Source organism: Hippocampus bargibanti, linkage group LG06 (genome assembly GCF_051943395.1).
Source record: "Hippocampus bargibanti isolate YZ-2025 linkage group LG06, ASM5194339v1, whole genome shotgun sequence".
Classification (NCBI taxonomy): Eukaryota; Metazoa; Chordata; class Actinopteri; order Syngnathiformes; family Syngnathidae; genus Hippocampus; species Hippocampus bargibanti.
The window spans coordinates 10,798,310-10,825,848 of record NC_142739.1 but is presented as its reverse complement, the minus strand read 5'-3'; the positions used below and the strand labels follow the sequence as shown (position 1 = coordinate 10,825,848).

Here is a 27,539-nt window from a genome sequence, read left to right as displayed (position 1 = left end):
TCCCGGGAGACGGCCCCTCCCATCATCACGCACCTGGGTCCCCACAGCTGATTGTCATTCCCTTGATTGTGCCTTCTGACTATATCTCCCGATCGCGCCATTCTGGCGCCGTCGGAGTATTCTGAAAGCCATCCTGGACTTCCGTGCCGTCAGATCAGCTGTCACCGATCTCCCTCACTCACCTCATCCTGCTGTCCTTTTTTATGCGTGCCTCAGTAAAGACTTTTGTATACGAGTATCTGTCTCGCCGTGTATTTCGGATCCACACCCCCTGCTTTCCTTTCGTCACTCGAGCCCAGCCCTCGAGCCTCAAGTGACGTGACAATGTCGTGACATTTTGCACTTCATCCTTCTGACAATCAGCACTCCGCTTTAACTCATAAAGTCTATCCATCCATCCATCCATTTTCCGTACCGCTTATTCCTCATTAGGGTCGCGGGGGGTGCTGATCCATTTTCATTTTTTCAATTGCTATTATCTCCCCTTACAATAGAAGTGTCATTTCCCATTTGACATTATTGTGTTCATCTTTTCTGGTGAGCTTCTACACGTTTTAAGATAAAATAAGAAGACAACAATCTGGGAGGTTTAAGGTAATGCAACAGTTTACTTCTTTTTAGTTCAGTCAGTCAAATGACAGAAGACCTTCTGGCCCCTCTCATCTTGCTTTCTATTATGAAGGCAAACCTGGGTGGCATCATTCGAGGCTTTGTTAACACATTCGCTTTGACACAATATACTACCCATGTTCTGCTTTTTTAAAACATGCAATTTAGATAATAGGTGGAGGTGACATGTCAATTGCGGCAAAAAAATACTGCCAACAAATCTGCTCATTACTCAAAACAGTGGTACAAAAACAAATGTGACTCGATACATTAATTCCATATAATAATTCCATATATATATATATATATATATATATATATATATATATATATATATATATATATATATACAGTAAAGTCTTGTTATATCGATATTCTCGGGAGTTGGAAAAAATATCGATATAACCGGACTATCGATATATCCGATCCTGCGGCACGTAAATTTTCTTCTTGCGTTCATAGAGATAGTATCGTAATAAGCAGTACTATCGATATAACCGATATCGATATAACGAGACTTTACTGTACAGTGAGACCTCAACTTACAAACACCTTATCTTACAAACTTTTCGTCTTACAAACGTCAAATTTCTGAAAATTAAACCTTATTATAGGCACTATTTTCATAATACACACCCACCACGGCTGGCGGAGTGATCTTCGGCGGAAACACATGGCCGAACAGCACCAGAGGTTAAGTTACCAACAGTCCTTATGGAAGGTGACTCTCCTTCCATAAGCCATCAACGAACATCAAAAAGGTAAATAAAACTTTATTTTACAGCAGTTTATTTCTTTAATTACAGTCCTCATGTAATGTGCCGCTCTTTCCAAACAGCAATTCCCTTTGACCTTCGACCTCCAACGCCATTCCATCTAGCCATCAATGACCATTACAAATGTAAATAAAGTGACTTTATGATACAATGCAGTGTATTTCTTTCATTACAATACAATAGCACATTTATTATACATAGAATAAGGTATGTTGTGTGTAGTTTTAAGGCTTATTTAGTTGAAAAGTATATTTTATGGAAACCTGGGAACAGATTATTCCCATTTTAATGGTTTCCTATGGGAAAATATTTTTTGAGATACACACTGACTACACACTTTTGAGATACACACGCCTTACACACTCTGTCTGGGAACCAATTAAGTTCGTAAGTTGAGGTCTCACTGTATATATATATATATATATATATATATATATATATATATATATATACACACCCATATATACCCATATATATATGCGATATATCTACACACATATATATATATATATATATATATATATATATGTGTATATCTACCTATATATATATATATATATATATATATAGATTTAAAAACCAACTATTAAGTAGAGGTTTTATATCACTGTGTTAAACTGTCTACACCACCAATAGAATATCCACAGTAACACGTATAAAATCGTCATGCATGTAAACATAGCCAACGTGGTCAACCACAATATGTACAACGTTGATTAGGGCAGAGCATGAGTCAACTGATTGTCAGTTCGAACTCACCTTTTGCGCTACCGTGACGACATCATTTATATTGTCTTTGAAATTGTCTTTCAGTAGTGCCATCAGTGTTATTAAAAACACATTCATAAAACACCATCATCAAGAGGAGCGAATGCTGCAATGGATCAAACAAATTTTTCTGAGATGACATAGCTAAAATACTATCACTAAACCATATCTGCAGCAAAAGCAAAAACAATCGGGTGCTTCAGAGCAACACTGCACCAAGAGTAAAAAATATTAGATTCATAATGATCTCTCATTCCTTCAGGGAAAATGTGCATTAATCGTTGAGGGCGCAAAGCAAGGTTAGAAATGTCTGATATTCAGTAGTAACACAAAATGCTGTCAGTGCAGGAAAAATTTGTTACACTATAACATCGGGATTTTAGAGAGGCATGCAAGAGGCACATACTGTACAATTTCATCAAAAAGATGAGACAAAAAGAATGTGATCAAAAGTACAATGGGAAAAAAAGTTCTTACATTTACTTAATTTCATTTCATCAGAGATTGCACAATATCAAATCATATGGATCCAGACGCATTTTTGAAATAGACTATACATTTAGTTTTTTAAATGAATCTTCATCCAGATCATTTTAATTTATGAAATCAGTTTACGAAATAGTGTTAAGTACACTTTGTGTGTGTGTGTGTGTGTGTGTGTGTGTGTGTGTGCGTGCGCGCCCATAACGGATGTGGTGATGTTTATGTGTACCCATATACAATGTGGCTCCTTCCAGTAACACCGTTAAAAAATGGTTCTTGGTCTCTGAATGATTGGTCACCCCTTCAACAACATCATGGTGAGTCTGACTTTTTTTGCTGTACAACCCAAGGGGAAAAAATGCATTTTTGGGTGGAGGAAAATAAATCTGCATTTACTTAAAATGCACGGCTCTTGTCGACAAACATTTATCCTACCTCTTATTGTTAATATGACAGCGACCATCTGAATTCCGTAAGCAACAACGAGATTCCTTTCATCAGTCTCTTGAATTTTGCTGAATTTTAGAAGAAGAGGAAAAGCATGTTGAGACATCAGATCAAGAACTGTTGCATGCTCATAGAAAAAAAATGTGCATGATCAAAAACAACATTTCAAATGTATAACATGCACCTTTGGAATTTTTTGAAGGGACAAACCCCTTGCGGACTAACAAACGAGCTGGGAAATGTTCACTGTAGTTTGGCAGATTAAACAAGAAAAACGTCACTGTTACAAAAGAATACATGGAATATAATTGTTGGTTACTGTACAGTGCAAGTATCAAATTCAACCCCAGGGGCCCAGAGAGGGCTCAACAAATCATTTCATGTTTTTTTGCTAAAATACTACAGTTGTTTTTTTCTTCCATTTTAACATTGAGCGTGTTTTGTTCCAATCCACCTTTCAAAATAAATTGAAAAATTGGTTGTGTGCATATGCAGGGGTGCATCAGTTGGCCCTCTTATGTCTGAAAAGGGGGCTAAATTCTAAAATTGATGGGGCCTGATTTAAATAGATTGCCCAAGTATACAAAACTGTTTAAAATAAACCAAAATAAATTCATTGGAGCATGATATTTTGAAATTGCAAATAAAAGTAAAAAATAAAATCTTTTTCTAATATCTACAATTTTAATTCAAGTCAACGAATGTAATCATACTTAAAATAAATATTTTCAATTTTGTCATTACTACACAATCCTGGGCTATGTTGATATTCTACGGTATGACAGTGAAAACAAAGAACAGTCTTAGCACAATATTTCTGACTGGTGTCTACTTAAACAAATGTCTTTGCTTTAAAGATTTCCAATGTGCTGCAACAGCTCTGACATCATTCACTACATTTGAATTATTAACAGCAGTTTGCTGCAATAAATTGTCACTCACCCCCACAGCCGTATTTGATTGTTTCTTAAAAAAATTAGAATATGCTTGCTTGCTGACTGTTTTCGTGGTCTTTTTGAGTTTTACTCCTGTTCTCACGCTCCATGTTTCAACCATCCGCCATGTTCGATGTAAACACTTCAATGTGCCATGGGTAAATGAATATTCAATTATATCTTTCCGCAGTTTCCGGCGGATCGCGGAAAAATCCGATATCCTCTACCACAACTTTGGAATGGACCGAAACAAATGCAAGGTGATCATGGCTAGATATCGGTGAGGCAAGATGGCAGATGACGAAAGTTAAAATCTGGAAAGGAAAACAAAGATTTCAATTCCTGTTTAACGGAATTTGTTTCTTTAGCTATTGTAACAGAAGTATGTCATATGTGGCGCAGATCACGTAGCAATATGCGCTAATCGTAATAGATTTGCACCAGTGTTGACGCAATGTAGTTACAAAGTTGGCGTAATGCGTGAATGGCGCAAGGGCGTGGCCCAGATGCATGCCTGCATATGAAAACATCAGATTTTTGACGGATTCGAAATGAGAAATTACCTGTCCTGCGACGAAAATGAGTTTGAACCCCCTATTATAGAGCACTTTGAAATGACATCTATGCATACTTTTCATGGAGAGAAGCATGTACACGTTTGCGCACGTAAAAGGCAGTGAGTGCACTGCAGCAGGTGGTGAAGATAAAGAGCGCGACGGCGTCGTGAGCGAGATCGCCATGGAGTCGTTCGTAGAGTGGACGTCGCTCGCTGAAGTCTATCCGCAGACCTTCAATCTGCACGAGGGTGCTGAACATGACAAACACATGAAAGATCTGGTGGCCCTGCCCGATGAAGTCACATTTCCCTGGGAACCAGCTTTCTGGGTGAGGGCAGGAAAAAAAATAGGCGCCGATGAGGAAAAAGAGCACTTGGTAGAGGTGGAGGACCACAACCAGGTCAGAGCAACCTTCCTGGTAGCACGTGTATATGCGGTGAACCACGGGACTGATGTCTAAACAGTAAGCCAGGGCCGACGGCACCACTTGGAAAAGCTTGTGAGTGAACTTGGGCAGCGTGGGACTGACGTATTTGCCATAGCAGCAGCCAAAGCACGTGAGCCAGGCCAGGAATGCAGCGGCAGGTAAAAAGAACCCTTGCACTCTGGCGTGCCAAGCCTCTTCGATGGCGTAGTAGTAATGCGTCAAGGCGCTGCCATACTGGTAGACGGCCACCCCCACGTAGTCCAGGAAGTAGAAGGTATAGTGAGACAGCTCGGATTTGGCCGACAAGAGATGAGCGAGTGCGCTAAAGGAGAGGTAGGTGAAGGCGGTGAGGAGGATGATGAAGAGGGGCTGAGCGTGCGGGTCTCGCAAAAAATCAACCGTCTGTGAGATCTCCTGCCACTTCACCAAGATGACCAAGGCGGCCAGCAGGTGTGTCCATACGTTAATGGTCTCGTTGTGCCTTTGGAAGAGGGTGAGGAAGTAGTAGCGCCAGCTGTGGTCAGGCTGCCTGTAGCCAGTGAGGATGTGACGCTCTTGGAACACCCAGGGAACGTCAGATACCTTGACGGTGCAAGGCAAGGTGGGGAAGGCCGATTCCAGCAGCTGAGGTATCTGACGCAGCTGTTGGGCGTTGATAAACAGGCGGCCGATCTGCTCCATCACCACCGTCGCCATGGCAAACTACAAGCGGGGACGCAGGGGGTGGGGGGAGAAAAGGAGAGTGCAGGGGTAAATTTAGTGTGTGGGATTGAAAATCTAAATTAGGAATGATATGGTTTCCCTCAGGTTTGAATAATAATAATAATACATTTTATTTCAAGCGCCTTTCAAAACACCCAAGGACACTTTACAACAAAAACAATAGAACACAGCACATAACAATAAAACCATAAGTAAAATGATAAATAATAAAATAGCAGAGAGAATTAGACATTGAAAGCAATTTTAAACAAATGGGTTTTGAGATGAGCCTTGAAAATAGGGAGGGAGTCAATATTACGGATGTTGGGTGGGAGTGAATTCCAGAGTTTGGGAGCAGAGCGGCTGAAAGCTCTGCATCCCATCGTGGTGAGACGGGCAGAGGGCACATAGAGGTGAAGGGAGGATGAGGATCTGAGGGACCGAGAGGGAACAGAGATTTGAAGCAGGTCAGAAAGATAGGGAGGAGCAAGGTTATGGATGGCTTTGAAAGTAAACAGAAGTATTTTGAATTCGATACGATGTTTAACCGGTAGCCAGTGGAGTTGCTGGAGTACAGGGGTGATGTGGTGAAAGGAGGGGGTTGTAGTGATGATCCGGGCTGAAGAATTTTGGACGAGTTGGAGTTTATGGAGAAATTTCTGATTGACACCGAAGAGAAGTGCGTTGCAATAATCGATGCGGGAGGTGACAAGACTGTGGATAAGGATAGCAGCGGAGTGAGGGGTGAGCGAGGGACGGAGACGGTTAATATTACGGAGGTGGAAATAAGCAGAACGAGTAATGTTATTAATATGGGAGTGAAAGGAAAGTGAGCTATCGAGGATGACACCCAGACTCTTGACCTGAGGGGAGGGGGACACGGTAGAACTGTCAATGGTGAGGGAGAAACTGTTAGTTTTGTGGAGGGTGGATTTGGTACCGACAAGAAGAAGTTCAGTTTTTTCACTGTTGAGCTTGAGAAAGTTATGGGAAAGCCAGGATTTAATTTCTGAGAGGCAACATGAGAGGGATGAAGGTGGAAGAGAAGCGTCGGGTTTGCTGGAGAGGTAGAGTTGGGTGTCATCCGCGAAGCAGTGAAAGTGAATGCCAAACTTACGGAAAATATTGCCAAGAGGAAGTAGGTAGATAATAAAGAGAAGTGGCCCCAGGACAGACCCTTGAGGCACACCAGAGGACACCGGAGAGGACCGTGAGGTGAACGAGTTTATTTGGATGAATTGTGCGCGATCAGAGAGATAGGAATGAAACCAGCGGAGTGGAGTGTGGGTGATGCCTAGGGTGGAAAGTCTGTCGAGAAGGATAGGGTGGGAAATGGTGTCAAAAGCTGAGGTCAGGTCGAGAAGAATGAGGATGGAGAGTGAACCGGCATCGGATGCCATAAAAAGATCATTCGTGATTTTTATGAGAGCCGATTCAGTACTGTGGCGGGGGCGGAAACCAGACTGGAATTGTTCGTAGAGGTTATTGTGAGTGAGGTGTGAGTGAAGCTGGGAAACAACTGTCTTTTCAAGAATTTTGGCGATGAATGGAAGGTGGGAAATTGGACGTAAGTTATTGAAATCGTTAGGGTCTGAGCCAGGTTTTTTCAAGATTGGAGTGACAGCTGCGGTTTTGAGTGGGATAGGAACAATTCCAGTTGATAATGAGGAGTGAATAATGGTAGAAATAAATGGGAGAAGAGAGGGTAGGCAGGACTTGATAAGGATAGTGGTGAGGGGGTCGAGTTGACAGGAGGAGTTCTTGGATTTAGTGATAATGTCTGAGATTATAGAGGGATGGGGGAGTGCAAAAGCGGAAAAAAGTTTGGAAGGAGTAGAAAGGCTGGGAGAAGGGGGGCGGACAGAGGACCCGAGGTGCTGATGGATTTTGTTGATCTTTTCGCTAAAAAACATCAGTAGAGTGTTGCATGTCTCAGAGGAATAAAAGTGAGAGGGGAGAGAGATAGGAGATTGTGTGATTTTGTGATAGAGGGAAAAGAGGGCCCGTGAGTTACCAGAATTTGAATCAATGAGTCCAGAGTAATAAAGCGATTTAGCGCGTGAGATAGAGTCCTTATAAAGGGTAAGGTGAGTTGCATACATGTCCTTGTGGATAGTGAGCCCGGACTTTCTGTAAAGTCTTTCAAGTTGGCGAGTCTTTGTCTTGATGGAGCGGAGATGGGGGGTGAACCAGGGTGCAGGTCGGGTAAATTGAACAGACCGGGACTTTACAGGAGCAAGGGCGTTGAGGGTGTTCGTGAGGTCCGCGTTGTACCGGGAGACAAGTTCATCAGGAGAAGAGTTGTGGTCCAGAGTCAGGGTGGCAATCATCTCAGCAAGGGTGGCAACGTTGATGTCCTTGATGTTGCGATATGTGATGACACGGGGTGGTTAGGGGAGAGAGAGAGTGATGGAAACATTGAATGAAACCAGGAAATGGTCTGTTATAGGGATTTCATCAGCTGTGCAATTCTTAGGGGTAAGGCCAGACATGCAGATGAGGTCCAGGGTGTGGCCTTTTATGTGGGTGGGAAAATCCGAGAATTGGTGCAGACCAAGGCTGTCGAGTGAGGAGGTGAAGTCTTTAGTGAGGGGAAGAGTGGAATTGTCCATGTGGATGTTGAAGTCTCCGAGAATAATTACATTCGGTGACAAGGTGGAGAGGTGTGTGAGGACCTCAGAGAATTCTTTTAGAAAGTCACAATGTGGTTTTGGTGCACGGTATACAGTGGCTATGATGGTGGGTGAGGGTCCAGAAATTTTACACGCAAGACATTCAAAAGATTGGGTTTCCTGGATAGAAACTTGAAGGATTCTCCAGTTCTTGCGGTAAAGTATCGCAAGTCCACCTCCGCGGCCTGAGAGGCGGGGCTTAGCAATGTAAACAAAGCCTGGTGGAGTTGCGCCATTGAGCTCGGAGAAGTCTCCCGCCGTTTGCCAAGTCTCAGTTATACAAAAAAAGTCAAGCTTACGGTCAATTAGAATGTCTTGGATAAGACACCCCTTTCCCGTAAGCGAGCGGACATTGAGGAGGCCGAAGTTGACGCTGGTGGCGTCCCCACGACGAGGCGCATTAGCCGACCTAGCCAGGCCGGCTAACATACGGTGGTCGATCGTGCGGCTACTCCCTCTGCGCGGCTGGCGGACGGATGACCACAGGGAGGTGATATCCTTGGAGCCATCGAGGTGAAAGCCACGACGTGATCCGCGGTGGATATACCTCCGTGAAGGGCGACGAGCGATTTCCGGAAACCGGAGAATCGCCGGTGGCACGCTCGTCCATCGGGAGCGGAACTTCAGCAGCTCCGCCGCCGAGTACTGTAGCCGCCCAACAGGTCGATGGAGAAGCGCCATGATATTCACCTAGAGGGAGGCAGCGGCCAGGTAGCCCTCGTCGGCGGGAACAGGTGGGTGGAGATGATAACGCGGCTTCGTCAGTGATCCGGATAAGCGACCGGAATCATGAGATGGATCGATAGCCAACGTTCGTTTGGTGACTGTCTGGTAATTCCAGAGGTTCGTGAACCATAAAAAAAGCTAAAAAGAGGTTTAAAAGGCTAAAAGAAGGTAAAAAACATTACGCGGGAAAGCAGCGGCAGCCAAAGCGCGCCAGCGTCCGCTCGTCCCGGAAGTCCTATACCGGTTTGTGAATGACTGTGAAGACCAGAAATGTACAACATACTATTACAGAGACACAACTGCACCTGCATTTCATTTTTAACTCATTCGCTGCCATTTGCGAATTTATTCAGGAATTGAAAAGTATGACATGGAGCGCCATTCCCAAATGTGGTCGGGTTTTGGTTTTCCTTGCTGAGGGTGCCGATAAAGCGCTGGTCAGACCTCTGGCAATGTTTTTCCTTTCCACGAGGGGACAACATTTGCCTTTTGTCCATGTTAGTGCTTTGTTATCGCTTCAGCTGTTGTTAAAGCGCTATATAAACCAATATGTATCTATTGGATTATATTTACTAGCCATTACTACTACTACTACCATTTCAAGCTCAGATAACTCCAGATGCATATAACTTAAGAATGAACTTTTTTTTCTGATGACAGAAGAGCGAGCTGCTTGTTCTGTAGCCACAAAGATAAGTCATCTTGTGCCGGTCCCAAGCCCGGATAAATACAGAGGGTTGTGTTAGGAAGAGCATCAGACGTAAAAGCTTGGCCAAAACAAACATGCGGATCAAACATCTGAAGATGGAGGACTCTGATTCGCTGTGGCGACCCCTTGAAGGGAAAAGCCGAAAGGAAAAGAGGAAGAAAAAGAGAGTTTAAGGTTTCTTACACCGAATTGAATGTTTATGTAATCCTAAAACCCAATATTCTGTGAGTCCTGGAATTTGAGTGACAATGACAAAAACCCCGGCACTGGAATGGAATTTGGCAGTGAATGAATTAATATATGTCTTTAGTCTGTAGGCTCTGATTTCAGTATAGAGTTTTCATTTATTACACAATTCTACAATTAAAACATTTTAAAGTGTATATTTTACTTTTAGAGATCCACCCATATTAAAGGTAACTTCAATGAAGTTAAGGCACTTTTAAGAGTGCGATAGATATCAAGCCTCGGTTGCTCCTTTTTCCAAGTATAGTTTCAGGATGTTCGTTTGCAAACTAAATAACAGATGCAATATATCAACCTTTTGTTCCAATATCATGATTCAGAGGCGGTCAAAAACAGGACCATGAAAAGGTTATTCCAATTACTTTTGGGGGGTTCTTGTTTCCAAAAGAAAAGCATCTGTGTATACGGATCAGCACTAACTCGACATGTACAGTTTTTAGGTGGAGAAAAATATTTTGACAGAATAAAGTCTGTTTGTGATGAGGGAAGTGGCACACACACACACACACACACACACACACACACACACACACACACACACACACACACAGTAGCATCATTCTTGTTGACAAGACAAAATAATAATACGTGGGATTTATTTTGTGCATTCAAGAGACCCCCATGACACTAAGCAATAAACTCATGAAGCGAAAAAAAATACATCCGATATTCGAAAAGTAATACTTCTGCCGTGGTCGCGGAGGAAAGGATAGTGTTGACAGGCATAACAGAGAACAGAACCATGAAGGAAGCTTTCAGTGGAGGTCAGACAGGCAAGCAGGCACCCTCCCCCCCTCCCGCAATAATGGAAATGACAGAAGCACAAATCGTTTTGAAAGAAAATGATTGGTATCCTTGAATGCTTTGAATGAGCTATACAATGCCTTTTGTAATGTGGTACATTTGCGTAAATATATGCAGAATGTGAATGCATGGATCGATAGATGGATGGATTTATTCAGGATAAAACACTTTAAAATGATATATAATGTCAGTGTCTAGAAGAAATGGAAAATGTGGCCTTGGACAGCAACACTGAACTGTTGCTCAACATTTTGCTCAACAGCCTATGGCAAAACCTCGCATTTCTTAAAGCAACATAGTCAGTCGATGTTATGAGAAATGTTTTTAATACATTGAATTATTTCACTGCCCAGGGAGATAATGGATTCTCAATTATGGTTACCTAAGTAGTCTTTTCTTTTTTTTATGTAACTTAAGTTGCTATAGAAATGGTATCCCTAGTTTGCTTTCATCTGTCCGCAAAACATATATATTATTATTTATTTAAGATATTCTGTGACAAATCACTGGGGCTAATAGTTAGATTATATGAGCCTTTACTTGTCTCACAGTAGAGAAATTTTGATTTCACAGCAGCAAAAACAAAATCAGGCGCTGCTGTAAAGGCAGCCACTCTCGGGGCGCCATCTTGAAGTCAAAAACAATAAAAATAACGTGATACAACACAAAAGACAGACAGTCATTCAATCTTAAGCACTTTCGGCACCCTCTTTATTGCATGAAGCAGTTCTAGATGAAAGAGGAGAGGATCAAAGCCTCCTTTTCACCAATGGATCAATGATGTCATGGTGGAACGTCTGCTACAAGCTAAGTTTTTAAAGCAAACACGTTGTAGCATCCATTGACGAAAAGAGATGGTCTCACATATCCCGTCCTGCGTAAATCCGCTTCAATTCCAAGCGTCAGTTCCACATCGGCGCTCTGCGCTGTGTGTGTGTCTGCGGATGTGTTAGCTGACGCTAATGTGAGTCAGATCTGTGCAAGGTGTGTCCAAAAAGTTCCAGGACTGATGTATTTCATACCAAATCTATGAGTTTCCCCCTTCAATGTAATAACCATAGTTTATCTAACATTGACTTTACTTCCCTGCAGGCATTTAACTTTTTTACGCTTGGTTGTATCAATAACCTCTGCGTCTGTGTGCCAATCAATGAGCAGAGGGAGTTACACTGATACCAATGAGGTCAGACTTGTTCGAAAGTGGAATAGGCTAGCATTGAACAGGCCAAAGAGAACAAGTCCAAAATGGCATTCTTCCAGGTGGAGGCCTTCAGCCGCTGCGAGTTCTTCCCACGGTTCGAGATGTTCAAAAAGCACATCTTCAGATAGGTCGTGCGGAATTATTTTCATTCAATGTGCAAGGTGAATTTCAGCATGAAAACTCAAGGATGCTTCACTATGTCAATGCGCACCTAACATGATTTCCAGAGCATCTGACCTTTTTCAGCGGATACAAAGAAAAAAGGGCAACCTCCTTCACCCTACTTGGAGGGTGTTTTTATTCTCCCAAGCTCAAGAGTGTTACCAACTTTCACTTAAGACATGGAAGACACGACAATGGCACGACCAAAGATGACAGAAGGTCTGTAAGGATCCTTTCCAATAAGACATGATGTTAGGCAGGGAAGGCTGGAGGCTGGAAATGTGTGTTCAGACTCCAAGGAGATTACTTTTAGGGAGAAACTTGTAGGTTGGATTTACAATCTCATCATTTGTGACATCAGTCCTGGGCATTTTCTGACAGGTGTGAATTGTTCAATCCGAGACACTTTCGTGGGATCATACTTGATACCATACATATTTGGATTGGATATTGGATTGGATATGCCTTTATTAGTCTCACAGTGGAGAAATTTACATTTCACAGCAGCAAAGTGATGAAAGGAATGAAAGTAGAAAAACTAAATACATGAGCTGCTGGAAAGGCAGCCACTCTCGCGGCGCCGTCTTGAAGTCAAAAGAACAAAAAAAAACTAAATAACAAATACACTGATTACTTCTATGGTTCTGACTGATTATTTCTATTGTCCTGCCTGAGTATGAGGTCTACGACTGGCCTGATTACCCCATTTGCTCTGGTATCACCTCATCAGCATAACTAAGCCTATGTTGCCTTGGAAGTCTGTTGTACGAACGATCCAAATTGAACCTCACCCCACCATGGCGATTTAGTGAAGGATTCTGCTGTTTTCTTTTACTCTCCTTTCAAACCATCAATTTTCATCAATTTATTTATAGTGCTTTCACAACAAATGGCAGCATAAGATGAAAACAGCAATGCTTTCAATTTGACCTGGATCAGTAAATGTATGCCATTTCTGGCACGATGTTTCAACATTTTTTATTTTTTGCGGAAAAGTCAATCAACTACAGATGACATGACCTGAAACAACACATAAAATACCCACATTGTAAACATATTTCAGCTATCCCTTTTTTCAGAACCATTTCACACATACTTGAAACATTAAAGGTAAAACAAATTACAGTAAAGTCTCGTTATATCGATATTCAAGGGAGTCCGAAAAAATATCGATATAACCGGGACTATCGATATATCCGACCCTGTTTGCATGTAATTTTCTCCGTGCGTGCATAGAAATAGTAGCGATATAACCGGGACTATCGATATATCCGATATCGATATAACGAGACTTTACTGTAATTCCTATTTTTTTTTTCAACATTATCATAATAGTATATGGTCTCTAAAAGTTCTAAGCACTTTTAAAACTCCATTATGTGTAAAAGGCTTGCACAACACACAGCGATCCCGTTTTTGAGAGCGCTGAAATAGTTGCACCAAGAAGTTAAAAATAAATACATACATTTTGCTGTTAGATAGATAACAAATAAGACGGCAGCTTTACAACATGTATCTTTCCTTGTTGCAAAAGACATCCCTGACTGAGCTCATTTCGAGGTTCAGACAAGTACAAAAATAAATAAATTGTGCGTTCGATATGGGAACTCAGTGAGTTAAAACGTGTTCATGAGCTACAGCTTCAGAAAGACCACTTGAGGTATATTTCTGGCTGCGTAGGGAGCAGCCTCTTTTTCAGAATGTCAATGTATGTCATCTCATGTCCAAAAGCTCAGGACTCTGAGACATCAAATGAAAACTTCTTGGAGAGATGGGTATTGTTATGGTTGTTACTATACTTCTACAGTACACTTAATGTTATGGCTTATCGATCAGGTATTATAAAGGTAGTAAAAAAACAATCTGAAACGCTTGTGTTAATATTTCAATATACATTAACTTGCAACTTCAATGACTATTTTTAAAATAAGGTAATTCACACACACATCTTTTTTTCATTACCTTATTTATATAATGAATGAATTCCATTATCTGAACCACAGGTTTGTGCCGGTCCCAAGCCCGGATAAATACGGAGGGTTGTGTCAGGAAGGGCATCCGACATAAAAGCTTGGCCAAAACAAACATGCAGATCAAACCTCTAAAGATGGAGGACAGTGATTTGCTGTGGCGACCCCCTTGAAGGGAAAAGCCAAAAGGAAAAGAAGAGGTTTAATTTGACATTTATGAAATGTCTTTCACTGTATCTTGTCTAGATGAGAGGAGATCCTAAGGTCACACATACAGTGACATTTTTTGCATACAATCTTGTGTACATTGTACACAATGTACATATTTGTAGGGAGGTTGTGGTTAATGTTGTAAACATTTCAGTTGTTTGTCATATTAAAAAAAACAACTTAAGTAGTACTTCAACCCTAATGGTAATTTTAAATTCGGTACTGTTAAAGAATGTTGTATTGATAAAAAAAGCATTGTTTATGATACAAGTAGCAACATCGGATATCATCAATCAAGAACAGAGGAGACCAGTTTGACAAGTCGAGTGCATTTCCCGTGTATGTGAGGGGGCGGGGGGGTGCGTGTAGTTGTGAATTGAAGATTACGTAACATATGCATCTGACGTCCACACCCTTTTCTCCTAACAAAAGGTTGTTGTGTACGTGCAAACCTTTGATTACTATAGGAAACGTGGTGGATCATGATCAGGAATTATGAAAACATCAGTGTTACGCTGTTCTACGAGGCCCTGTTGCACTCATTCGATCCAAGAAATCGTGCACCTGATAGACGCCTGTGAATTCAAAATCATTTTTTGGGAGAGGGGAGCGATTTACACTTTCTTAACTGTGATGTCTTATTCAACTCCCCTTGCTCATCACACGACAATAGGGCGTTTAGCATGGAATTCCTGAGATACCCCTTCACTTGTGGGGAATTCTGCTCGAGGCGGAAATCTACCTTTTATCATCTGAACTCGTGAAAGCGACTCACATACCTGTAAATGGTGGACTCAATCCAACGTCTTAGAATTTGCCAGCGACAAAGGACAGGCAGCCAGATAAATTATTAAAAACATTGTGCGACGAATTACACGGATGGAGGATGGCCGTGGCTGGAACAGTGCTTGACGGTAGGGCGCAGACTCCAAGAGGATGACAAGGTCTTCTGACAGGCGGCTCGAACAACCAATCAGAAGACAAGACTTGGGCCCTTTTTGCGGTACGTTTCATTTCATCAATCAAGGGCTGTTGTCCGGGTAATCAATCCGCCGCTCCACAGGGGACATTTCACCACAGCCATGATTTGTTGCACTTGGATGACATTTGTATCATATTAGAAGCCATCAAATGTCTAACCTTATTTCATGTTAAAATACCCTCATTCAATTTAACTGCAATTGTTTTATGGTGAGTGAATGATTGCCTCATAGTTCTGAGGTACCAGGTTTCCCATGTGTACTGTATGTTCTCAGCACGTTTATTTGGGTTTCTCTTGATCCTCCGCCTTCATCATACATTTTAAAAAGTGTTTCTTAGATTAATTAAACATATTATAATTGCAATTGGTTGGTGACCAAACACCAAAGATTTAAGTATAAAAACAGATTGAATGTCAAATAAAATGATGAAAAAGTTTCTTCAGCCGTCATCTGTACTTCTTTGAAGCTGTCGGACGTTTCGCTTCTTATCTAAGAGGCTTCGACAGCCCAGTAAAATTTTGCTGGTAGTTCAAAATTTTAGTTAGCTGACAAAGCCTCTTGGATGAGAAGAAGTCCATTATTCTTGACTTCAAAATGAGTTATCCACCAATTTGTTGTGCACTTTACATAAACAAAGCTGACAGTCATCATCGGCCAAGCAAGGACACTGTAACTACAATGTGGCCCACTAAAGTTTTCAAATGAGGTTTTAATAAGACTTTTCATTAAGTTTTAAAAGTTAAAAACTTGACATTGGATGCCAAAAAGATCTTGATTTGCCATCAAATCAATCTGCCATTCTTGCGTTAGACATTCGTGAACAACAAGGTCTCTATTGTTTGTCCCAGTCAAATATGTGCATTGTGTCTTCGCTCAAGTCTGGGAAAGTTTTTTTTCCTGTCACATTGTGGTGACACTGTTTATCAGAATGTGGGGTGGCTTGTGACAGTGTGACTTAACCATGTAAATAGTGCATGCACTGTGACTGCTATTCAACAGGGCAAGTGGAATAGAGGCTGGTAACGTTTCAGTGATCAATGATGGCATTCAGATCATTTAATGGAAAGGCTAGAATGACCGTCAAACAGTAAAGTTGAACCAGCATTGCAAATAAAAACTTGATTACAAATGTCATGTTAATGTTCAAAAACTGAGACCAATTATCAGTAAAAGTAGTTATAGTTACGGATCCCTACTAATGTCATGTAAACTCAGATAAAGGTATACAATACACTGTACAGTAGTATTTTACAGAAAAAAGGCACACAAAAAAGAAAAAAACAAAAGTGCATGATTTTTCCTCCACCAAACTTGACTGTTGTCTGGGTGAATCTTGAGTCCATGCAGGTTCCAAAAGGTCTTCTGTTGGAACCTGTGTGTGTGTGTGTGTGTCTGTGTGTGTGTGTGTGTGTGTGTGTGTGTGTGTGCGTGTGTGTGTGTGTGTGTGTGTGTGTGTGTGTGTGTGTGTGTGTGTGTGTGTGTGTGTGTGTGTGTGTGTGTGTGTGTGTGTGTGTATATATATATATATATATATATATATATATATATATATATATATATATATATATATATGACAGGTGTCACAACAGTGACTGTCTTCATCTCCACGATGCTGCCGTATTAATGAGACCAGACGCGTGGATGTGTCTTTTTATTTCTGCAACACAGTATGGCAGAAGGGATGGGTGAAGTCGCATGGGTTTCGTCTTGTGATTAACCTGAATCTCCTCGAGATTGTTCTGCAAACTATGGGCGGGACATGGTGCCACACTGTGCGCCGTTGCGTCACTTCCTTCATAATTTAATAATCTAAGTGCACAACTCCGTTACACACACACATACACACACACACACACACACACACACACACACACACACACACACACACACACACATATATATATATCTCAGTGGCGGTGCATTTCACACCTAGGCCTTCAGTGAAGTCCTACTTAGTCCGACTTGAACAAATATCCCTCGTAATACCATAATTTATGACAAAACGGCTGGAGATATCATTTACAAAAGCACACGCACGCAGTACTGGGCGTGGCATCACCTTAATCGTGTACAACACTATTTTCCGGAGCAATTACACATCAATAAATCTGCATCAGCAATTAGAACGTGATAATGCAAACACTTAATAAAATAAAAGGAAATTTAAAATCATTTGTCCACAAAGTTTTATGAAGTCCACCAAGAATATGCAATCTTTAACAAGATTTTACGCTAAATTACAAAATGTCGGTTTAATAAGAAAAACAACAAGACGTTCACAAAACGAACTATTTGTTGAAAATAAAAGTAAACAAATCTTTTTCATTTGTTCTTGAGAATAGGCTTACCTACATGCGACAGCGAGTTGTCCTCTCCTTCAGCCATGGTGGGTTAAAAAAGCGAGTAGATATACTTGGTTTTTCTGCTAAAGTTTCCGGGTCTGATCTGTTGTCAGCTTGATTGATTTGCAAGTGAGTATCCAATCACAGGATGCGTACGTCATGTTCAACGCGAGGCCCTTTAGCTGGCCTTACTGTGCCAACTCGTGATCTGATTGGCTATCGCAACTGTATATCAACTACATGAACGGGCATGTACAGCACACAGACGCCCTCACTGTTAATTCTGAAGGCGTCGGTCAGATTTCATACAGCCTGGCGACACAAACTAGCTGAATTCTGATTGGATTAAAAACTCTGACCTAAAACTACAACACTGAAAGGAGCATAACCAAATGGATATAACATCAAGAAAACAGTATGTAGAATAATTACATATTTCACTTTGCTGCTGTGAAATGTAAATTTCTCCACTGTGAGACTAATAAAGGCATATCCAATCCAATCCAATATATATTTAGAAAAAATACTTTTTTAATGAAATTGACTTTTATTATAATTATGATAATGATGTCTGATTATGTTAGGCCAGCAGAGAAGGCCTTGCTGGCCCTGACGGCCCACCACTGGTTATATATATATATATATATATATATATATATATATATATATATATATATATATACAGTAAAGTCTCGTTATATCGATATCGGTTATATCGATACTACCGCTTATTACGATACTATTTTCATTTCCCTTGCACATTTCTAGTCTTTTTATGTATAATTAGTACCGTTTAGTACGATACCCGATTATTACGATAATCCGGTTATTACGGTGCTCCTTTTCATCCCCCGCCGGCCATTTTTGTTGTTTATATCGATATATCCGTCGCGCCATTGGTCAACTTGGTCACGTGTCTTGTTACGTGAGCCGCCATCGGTCGCGCCATTGGTCGACTTGGTCACATGAGCCGCCATCGGTCGCGCTATTGGTCGACTTGGCCGTGTGACTTTGTCACGTGACACGCCATCGGTCGCGCCATTGGTCAACTTGGTCACGTGTCACGCCATCAGTCGCGCCATTGGTCGACTTGGTCAGGTGACTTGGTTACGTGCCCAGCACCCGTGTAGCAGAGCCATTTTCATTTTCAGACGCTAGCTCGTGTGTAGCAGACGAGATTGAAGTGTTTGTGTTAAAAGGTAAAAATGGGAAGCAGAAGAAGATTGATGACTTTTTTAAATTGTATACATAATACAGTAAGATGTAAGCGTTGCAGTTTCCCTGTTGTGTTATGTACATGCCCACTGTACTGTATATGAATGCAATCGTTTTTTGCAACAATGTTTCTTGTTTTGTCTGCTGAAGCGCGATGATTTTGAAAATTATTAACATTCCATACTGTGTATTAAAGGACAGCCGATGTCACTTTTTATTCAAATGCAAATAAAAATGACTTCACGCCAAGACGTCTTGCATTGCTTGTGAATCCAAACAATGGCTTCAGATTCGGATAATATGCTTTCTTGTTGCACATCCAGTTATGAATATGTTTCAAATACACTGTAGTTCTGAAGATTAAAGCATACATGTTTACAATCATTAAAGAATTATATGTGCCATTTTGAGGCAACATTGGGGGAACATCTCTCACCCAAAAAAGAAGGGAGCTAATGGCCAGCTCCGTTTCTTATATGGCGCTTGGCTGCCCTCTTTTGGCGGCTTTTGTTTAATGCAGTTCGGCGCAGGATCGGATATATCGATAGTCCCGGTTATATCGATATTTTTTCGGACTCCCTTGAATATCGATATAACGAAACTTTACTGTATATATATATATATATATATATATATATATATATATATATATATATATATATATATATATATATATATATATATATATATATATCTCACCCACCATGGGTGGTGTCTGTCCCCCATTTTAGCTCGGGTCCTCTTCCAGGCCAGGAAGCTTGAGGGTTCTGCGCAGTATCCGTGCTGTTCCTAGCACTGCGCTTTTCTGGACCGAGATATCTGATGTTGTACCCGGGATCTGTTGCAACCACTCGTCTAGTTTGGGGGTCACTGCCCCGAGTGCTCCGACCACCACAGGCACGATTGTCACCTTTACCTTCCAGGCTCTCTCCAGCTCCTCTCTGAGCCCTTGATATTTCTCGAGTTTCTCATGTTCCTTCTTTCTGATGTTCCCATCACTCGGGACTGCTACATCCACGACAACGGCTTTCCTTTGCCCTTTATCTATGACCACGGTATCTGGTTGGTTGGCCATTGCCATCTTGTCAGTCTGTATCCGGAAGTCCCACAGGATCTTTGCTCAGTCATACTACTTTGGGAGGTGTTTCCCATTTTGACCTTGGGGTTTCCAGTCCATACTCCACACAGATGTTTCGATAGACTATGCCAGCCACATGGTTATGGTGCTAAATGGAGGCTTTCCCTGCCAGCTTCTTACCCAGTTATGATTAAGGATTGCCTCAGGTGCCTCTTTGCACAACCTACACCATGGGTCTTGCCTGGTGTGGTATATCCGTGCCTCTATGGCTCTGGTGTTCAGGGACTGCTCTTGAGCAGCCAGGATGAGTGCCTGTTAGAGATATGACAGTCAGACACTGTGGACAGAGACTCGAAACCAGAAAGACTGTCCCTACCGCCAGCAGGAAACGCAGTCATCAATGACATACATCTGAATTCTGCGCCCCTGTGCCAAGCTATTTATTGAGAGTATATGCAAATTAAAGTGATACATTAGTAAAACATAGTTTTCTTGATTATAATGCCACACCTCTGGACGTTCTGAGCACCAACAGCTGTAAGCAATATAACATAGATATATTAATTGGTTGTCTTTTCCATGAACTGATAAGTTTGTAACCATGGCGATGCTTGTGCAGGATGTTCAATCCGTAAATAACTTTGTTGATAAAGGAGTATCCCAAGTCAAGGCTGGATCTCCTAGATGAAGCTGACAGTTTACCTTGCTGTGTCTGTTTCACTCAGATTTACTGTGGCCATCTGCACCTTGACTGTGGGCCTCTTGTTTGGTTGGCCAGCTCAGCACTTTCAAACATGATAACTTCTTATTCTCCATCCTTCCCACCTCTTAATCATTTTTTTAAAAAGTGATAGCATTTGATTTTATATATCGATATTCAAGGGAATCCGAAAAAATATCGATATAACCGGGACTATCGATATATCCGACCCTGTTTGCATGTAATTTTCTCCGTGCGTGCATAGAAATAGTATCGATATAACCGGGACTATCGATATATCCGATATCAATATAACGAGACTTTACTGTATATATATATATATATATATATATATATATATATATATATATATATATATATATATATATATATATATATATATATATATATATATATATATAGGGCGGTGGTTCAGTGGTTAGCACAACGGCTTCACAGTGCAGAGGTCGCCGGTTCGCGTCCCGGTCCGCCCATATATATATATATATATATAAATTAGTGTGTGAGCGCACGTATGTGTGGCTGATGGTGGTACGGTGGTTTGCATTCTGTGTCGCATTTAAGTGTGCCATAGAAAATCACCAATTTCCATTTCCAGACAATTTGGGATCAGTTTAAGGCACCAAAACCTGGAACTGCTTTATTTAATATGAATCAATACTTCATATTACCAAGCCAAATCGGTACTGACTTTGGTACCCATTTCCATAACAGCTTTAGCAAAGGCTTGACAAGGAACTTTGTGTGATTCCTGGCTAGTCGAGACAAAATTGAACTGTAATGAAGTGCTCTAAAAAAAAAAAAGCGGCTGGATAGCTCAGTTGATAAGGCATCGGTTTGGCATATGGGAGACGAGGGTTCGTATCCCACTTGTGGCAGAGAAAATGAGCACAATGACATCATCCAGTGTGGGTCCTTGGGCAAGACCCTTCACGCTAATGCCTACCTCATACAATGATGAGAGACAATAAATGGAATGACATGCCGGCTCAGACGTCGCCCGGCCAAACAAGGTCTGCGTCAGGTGCTGGCGAACCAGAGCACCCTGATGAAAAATGGGCTACTGGAACAAAGCGGAGATGGACGAGATGCGATAACATGGCTCTGTTGGAATGCTACTACTCAAACAACCCTAGTCAGAGGGGTTACATGCGGAGAATGGGGGCTGAATGGTTACTTCGAAACCCACAGTCACGGTTGACCACAAAACAACTAGTAGCTCAGTGTTCCAATATCCACAAACGGCAATTGCTATCACAACTTGAGATTGATGAGGTACAACACAAATTCCGAGGTGAAGGGCCCCAGGCTGCCACATCACAGGAAGAGGTTCAACCAGAGATTGGGAGGCAAGCCCCAATGAATAATGAGATTGGGAAGCCAGCCCCAATAAATGAAATGCTGAGCGAGGCAGCAAATGACCTGAGAGATAAGATCATGGCAAGAATGAAAACTGGGCAACGAAGGCACCGATTACAACGGCTATGTGAAGTACCACCTGAAAGTCTCATGGAAACTGTGAATGCAGCACTGAGAACGATCCCGACCGGAACGATCACGGAAACCAATGAGCTGATATACACCTCAGCATCAGTGATCCTAGACATGCTCGGCTACAAGAGCAACCATGAGAGCCACGAGATTCATTACCCACCATGGAAAAGACGGTTGGAGGCTAAGATCAAGGCGGCTCGGAAAGATGTGAGTCAATTGACGGAGACCCAGAGAGGTGTGAATAAAAGGCCAATACCCAAGAGGTACATGCAGATAACCATACCTGAAGCACTCGAAACTGCCAAACAAAGGCTCCAGGCCTTGTCCAGTCGCCTAAAGAGGTACACGAAAGAGAATGAGGCCAGAAGAATAAACAGGCTGTTCGCAACACAACCTGCGAAAGTGTACGCTCAGTGGCAGGGTTCTAACAGCAGAGCAGACCCTCCAAGGCTGGAAACTGAAAGATACTGGAAAGGCATATGGGAGAAGGAGGTCGCACATAACAGCAGTGCACAATGGCTGGTGACTCTGAAAGAGGAGCACAGCAACCTCCCTGAACAGAACCCAGTTACCATCACAGCGGCAGATATACAAGGAAGAGTCTCAGGTATGAAAAACTGGACGGCACCAGGCCCGGATACGGTCCACACCTACTGGCTAACGAAACTCACAGCTCTCCACGAGCGCCTAGCAGCACAAATGAACCACCTGCTGATGGATGGGACTCACCCAGGATGGCTAACCGAAGGGCGAACAATCCTGATCATGAAGGATTCCTCAAAGGGTGCAGTTCCTTCCAACTATCGGCCAATAACCTGTCTCTCCACAACATGGAAGCTCATGTCAGGCATCATTGCGGCTAAGATAAGTGGACACATGGATCAATACATGAGCAAAGCACAGAAAGGCATTAGTAGAGATACTAGAGGTGCCAAACATCAGCTGCTGGTTGACAGAACAGTCGCTCAAGACTGCAGGTCCCGACATACCAACCTGTGCACAGCCTGGATTGATTACAAGAAAGCATATGACTCGATGCCACACACATGGATCACTGAATGCTTGGAGTTGTATAAGGTCAACAGGACCCTGAGAGCCTTCGTTGCAAACTCGATGAGGATGTGGAAAACCACACTTGAAGCCAATGGCAAGCCACTAACGCAAGTGTCCATCAAATGTGGCATATACCAAGGTGATGCACTCTCCCCACTGCTGTTCTGCATAGGACTGAACCCCCTCAACCAGATAATCGCCAAGACAGGCTATGGATACCACCTCAGAAATGGAGCTACGATCAGTCACCTCCTCTACATGGATGACATCAAGCTGTATGCTAAGAGCGAAAGGGACATAGACTCCCTGATCCACACAACCAGGATCTACAGCAGTGATATCGGAATGTCATTCGGGCTGGAGAAATGTAGTCGGATGGTGACTAAGGGGGCAAGGTAGTCCACACTGAAGGGGTCTCACTCACTGAAGGAACAACAGCAGACATTGAAAACAGCTACAAGTACCTCGGTATACCACAGGCCAATGGCAACCTCGAATTAGCAACAAGGAAAGCGGCTACGACCAAATACCTCCAGCGGGTGAGGCAAGTCCTCAGAAGCCAGCTCAATGGCAAGAACAAGACCCGGGCAATAAACAGCTATGCCCTGCCAGTGATCAGATACACCCTGAGACTGTACACAAGCCATAAGGAAGGAGGCCGGGGACTAGTGAGTGTGAGAGCCACTGTCCAGGCTCCAACGGATGATGTACTGAGAGAATGTCTCAGACAATGGGGAACAGAGGATGAGGTGCTGGAAGAGGGACACTCATGGGAGGAAAAGCCCCTACACGGGATGTACCACCAAGCCATAGCAGAAGTGGCTGATCTCAAGAAGTCCTATCAGTGGCTAGAGAGGGCTGGCCAAAGGACAGCACAGAGGCACTCATCCTGGCTGCCCAAGAGCAGGCCCTGAACACCAGAGCCATAGAGGCAGGGATATACCACACCAGACAAGACCCAAGGTGTAGGTTGTGCAAAGAGGCACCTGATACAATCCAACACATAACTGCAGGGTGTAAGATGCTGGCAGGGAAAGACTACATGGAGCGCCATAACCAGGTGGCTGGCATAGTCTACCGAAACATCTGTGCGGAGTATGGACTGGAAACCCCAAGGTCAAATGGGAAACACCTCCCAAGGTGGTGGAGAATGACCGGGCAAAGATCCTGTGGGACTTCCAGATACAGACCGACAAGATGGTAATTGCCAACCGACCAGATATCGTGGTCATAGATAAAGGGGAAAGGAAAGCCGTGTTCGGGATGTAGCGGTCCCGAGTGATGGAAACATCAGAAAGAAGGAACATGAGAAAATCGAGAAATACCAAGGGCTCAGAGAGGAGCATAATGTTTGTTAAATCCTCTCTCAAATTGCCAAACGAACATTCGTTTGGCAATTTGCATACTCGGCACCGGCAGCCAATCAGAAGCATGCTTTGGACTACACCCTGACTCAAAAGTGTACTTCAGAGTTTTGAAACCCGCTGAGAAAGTGGAGTCAACGTGGCTCGTAGAGATTTGTTACCCGCTTACTACGCCAAAAAGCAAATGGCACACGAGGGTGCAAAATGATGCAATGCCGGAAGATGACATAAATTTACGGGACGCAGGGAAAATACCTCGGACCGGATACACTCGCGCATTGAAGGAAGAGTGGTGATCGCGAACCGTATAAATGCCCCGTGTCCGTGATTAGAGAATTGACAGCAGGTGGAGAACGGACGGGAGAGGAAGCCCCGGCCCCCCCGCTGTCAACTTGCAAGTGACAGGAGAGAGGTGGTTTCGGTGTTCGAAAAAAAAAAAAAAAAAAAAAAAAAAAAAAAATCGCTTTTCGAACAGGGTCCTGGAACGAATTATGGTCGAGAACCGAGGTACCACTGTATGCATATATATATATATAGATAGATAGATAGATAGATAGATAGATAGATAGATAGATAGATAGATAGATAGATAGACTATATATATATATATATATATAGAGAGAGAGAGAGAGAGAGAGAGAGAGAGAGAGAGAGAGAGAGAGAGAGAGAGAGAGAGAGAGAGAGAGAGAGAGAGAGAGAGAGAGAGAGAGAGAGAGAGATCTCATCTCATTTTCCATACCGCTTATTCCTCATTAGGGTCGCGGGGGCGGCTGGAGCCTATCTCAGCTGTCTTCAGGGCACGAGGCGGGGGACACCCTGATTTGGTTGCCAGCCAATCACAGGGCACACAAAGACATACAACAGTCACTCTCACACTCACACCTAGGGACAATTTGGAGTGGTCAATCTGCCTGCCATGCATGTTTTTGGAGTGTGGGAGGAAACCGGAGGACCCGGAGAAAACCCACGCGGGTCCGAGGAGAACATGCAAACTCCACACAGGGAGGCCAGACCGGGACGCGAACCGGCGACCTGCACTGCACTGTGAAGCCGGTGTGCTAACCACTCGACTACCGGGCCGCCCAGAGATATATATGTGACGGGCGTCACAACAGTGACTGTCTTCATCTCCACGATGCTGCCGTATTAATGAAGACGAACGCGTGGATGTGTCTTTTTATTTCTTTTATTTCTGCAACACAGTATGGCAGAAGGGATGGGTGAAGTCGCATGGGTTTCGTCTTGTGATTAACCTGAATCTCCTCGAGATTGTTCTCAAATGCAAAACATTGTAGATAACAAAACAGAATTAACAACGTGTGATCGTATAGTGGTTATTTACAGAAAAAGATAATACAACACAAGTTCACTGTTATTTACAAGATGTCCCTGAACGCATCATGGGCGGAGACTCGGCAGAACACGCGGTGCGCTCGTATTGGCTGGCGCACAGTTCAACCCGCCACGGACACTCACGGTCAAATGAAACACGACACAAGAAACTAAATATTGTTCAATAAAAACGAAATGAAACAATTATTACCTGCAACACAGTATGGCAGAAGGGATGGGTGAAGTCGCATGGGTTTCGTCTTGTGATTAACTGCGCAATAGAAAAGCACATGTGCTCCAAAGTTCCACTCGACAAAACGTGAAGTAAATAATGACACAAAAAGTAATCTGGACTCGAAATGAATAAGGGAACAAATTAGATAACACTAGACAGTACAAAAGGGGAAACAAAATAAGATATTGTCATGAAAATGCGCGTTAATCAAGACCAACAGAAAATTGCGACTCACCCTGAATCTCCTCGAGATTGTTCTGGAAACTATGGGCGGGACATAGTGCCACACTGTGCGCCGTTGCGTCACTTCCTTCATAATTTAATAATCTAAGTGTACAACTCCGTTACACACACATATGTATATATATATATATATATATATATATATATATATATATATATATATATATATATATATATATATATATATATATATATAAAGAGAGAGAGAGAGAAATAGATAGATAGAGATAGATAGAGATATAGATGGAGAGATAGAGTGATAGATAGAGAGATAGAGAGAGAGAGATAGAGAGAGTGATAGAGAGATAGACAGAGAGAGAGAGAGAGAGAGAGAGAGAGAGAGAGAGAGAGAGAGAGAGAGAGAGAGAGAGAGAGATAGAGAAAGAGAGAGAGATAGATACATATACACACGTATATACATATATACAGTAAAGTCTCGTTATATCGATATCGGTTATATCGATAGTACCGCTTATTACGATACTATTTTCATTTCCCTTGCACATTTCTAGTCTTTTTATGTATAATTAGTACTGTTTAGTACGATATCCGGTTATTACGATAATCCGGTTATTACGGTGCTCCTTTTCATCCCCCGCCGGCCATTTTTGTTGTTTATATCGATATATCCGTCGCGCCATTGGTCGACTTGGTCACATGAGCCGCCATCGGTCGCGCTATTGGTCGACTTAGCCGTGTGACTTTGTCACGTGACACGCCATCGGTCGCGCCATTGGTCAACTTGGTCACGTGTCTTGGTTACGTGTCACGCCATCAGTCGCGCCATTGGTCGACTTGGTCAGGTGACTTGGTTACGTGCCCAGCACTCGTGTAGCAGAGCCATTTTCATTTTCGGACGCTAGCTCGTGTGTAGCAGACGAGATTGAAGTGTTTGTGTTAAAAGGTAAAAATGGGAAGCAGAAGAAGATTGATGACTTTTTTAAATTGTATACATAATACAGTAAGATGTAAGCGTTGCAGTTTCCCCGTTGTGTTATGTACATGCCCACTGTACTGTATATGAATGCAATCATTTTTTGCAACAATGTTTCTTGTTTTGTCTGCTGAAGCGCGA

At 42.4% G+C, this 27,539-nt stretch overlaps 1 protein-coding gene across 4 annotated transcripts in view; it reads right to left on the bottom strand.

Annotated features, from left to right (window-relative positions):
- The window catches only part of paqr7b (progestin and adipoQ receptor family member VII, b), a 47,559-nt gene extending 32,165 nt beyond the window's left edge, over positions 1-15,394 (bottom strand). For 3 of the 4 annotated variants that reach the window (XM_088997852.1, XM_088997851.1, XM_088997853.1), the window contains exon 1: positions 15,184-15,394. Coding sequence is in view for 1 of the 4 variants with exons in the window: in XM_088997854.1 (XP_088853980.1) it covers positions 4,640-5,698 (1,059 nt within the window). In the remaining 3 variants the exon portion in view is untranslated. Of the gene's footprint in view, positions 1-1,944; positions 5,705-15,183 lie in introns of those variants that run through there. The other variant, XM_088997854.1, reaches the window with a different exon arrangement.
- Positions 15,395-27,539: the final 12,145 nt, after the last annotated feature.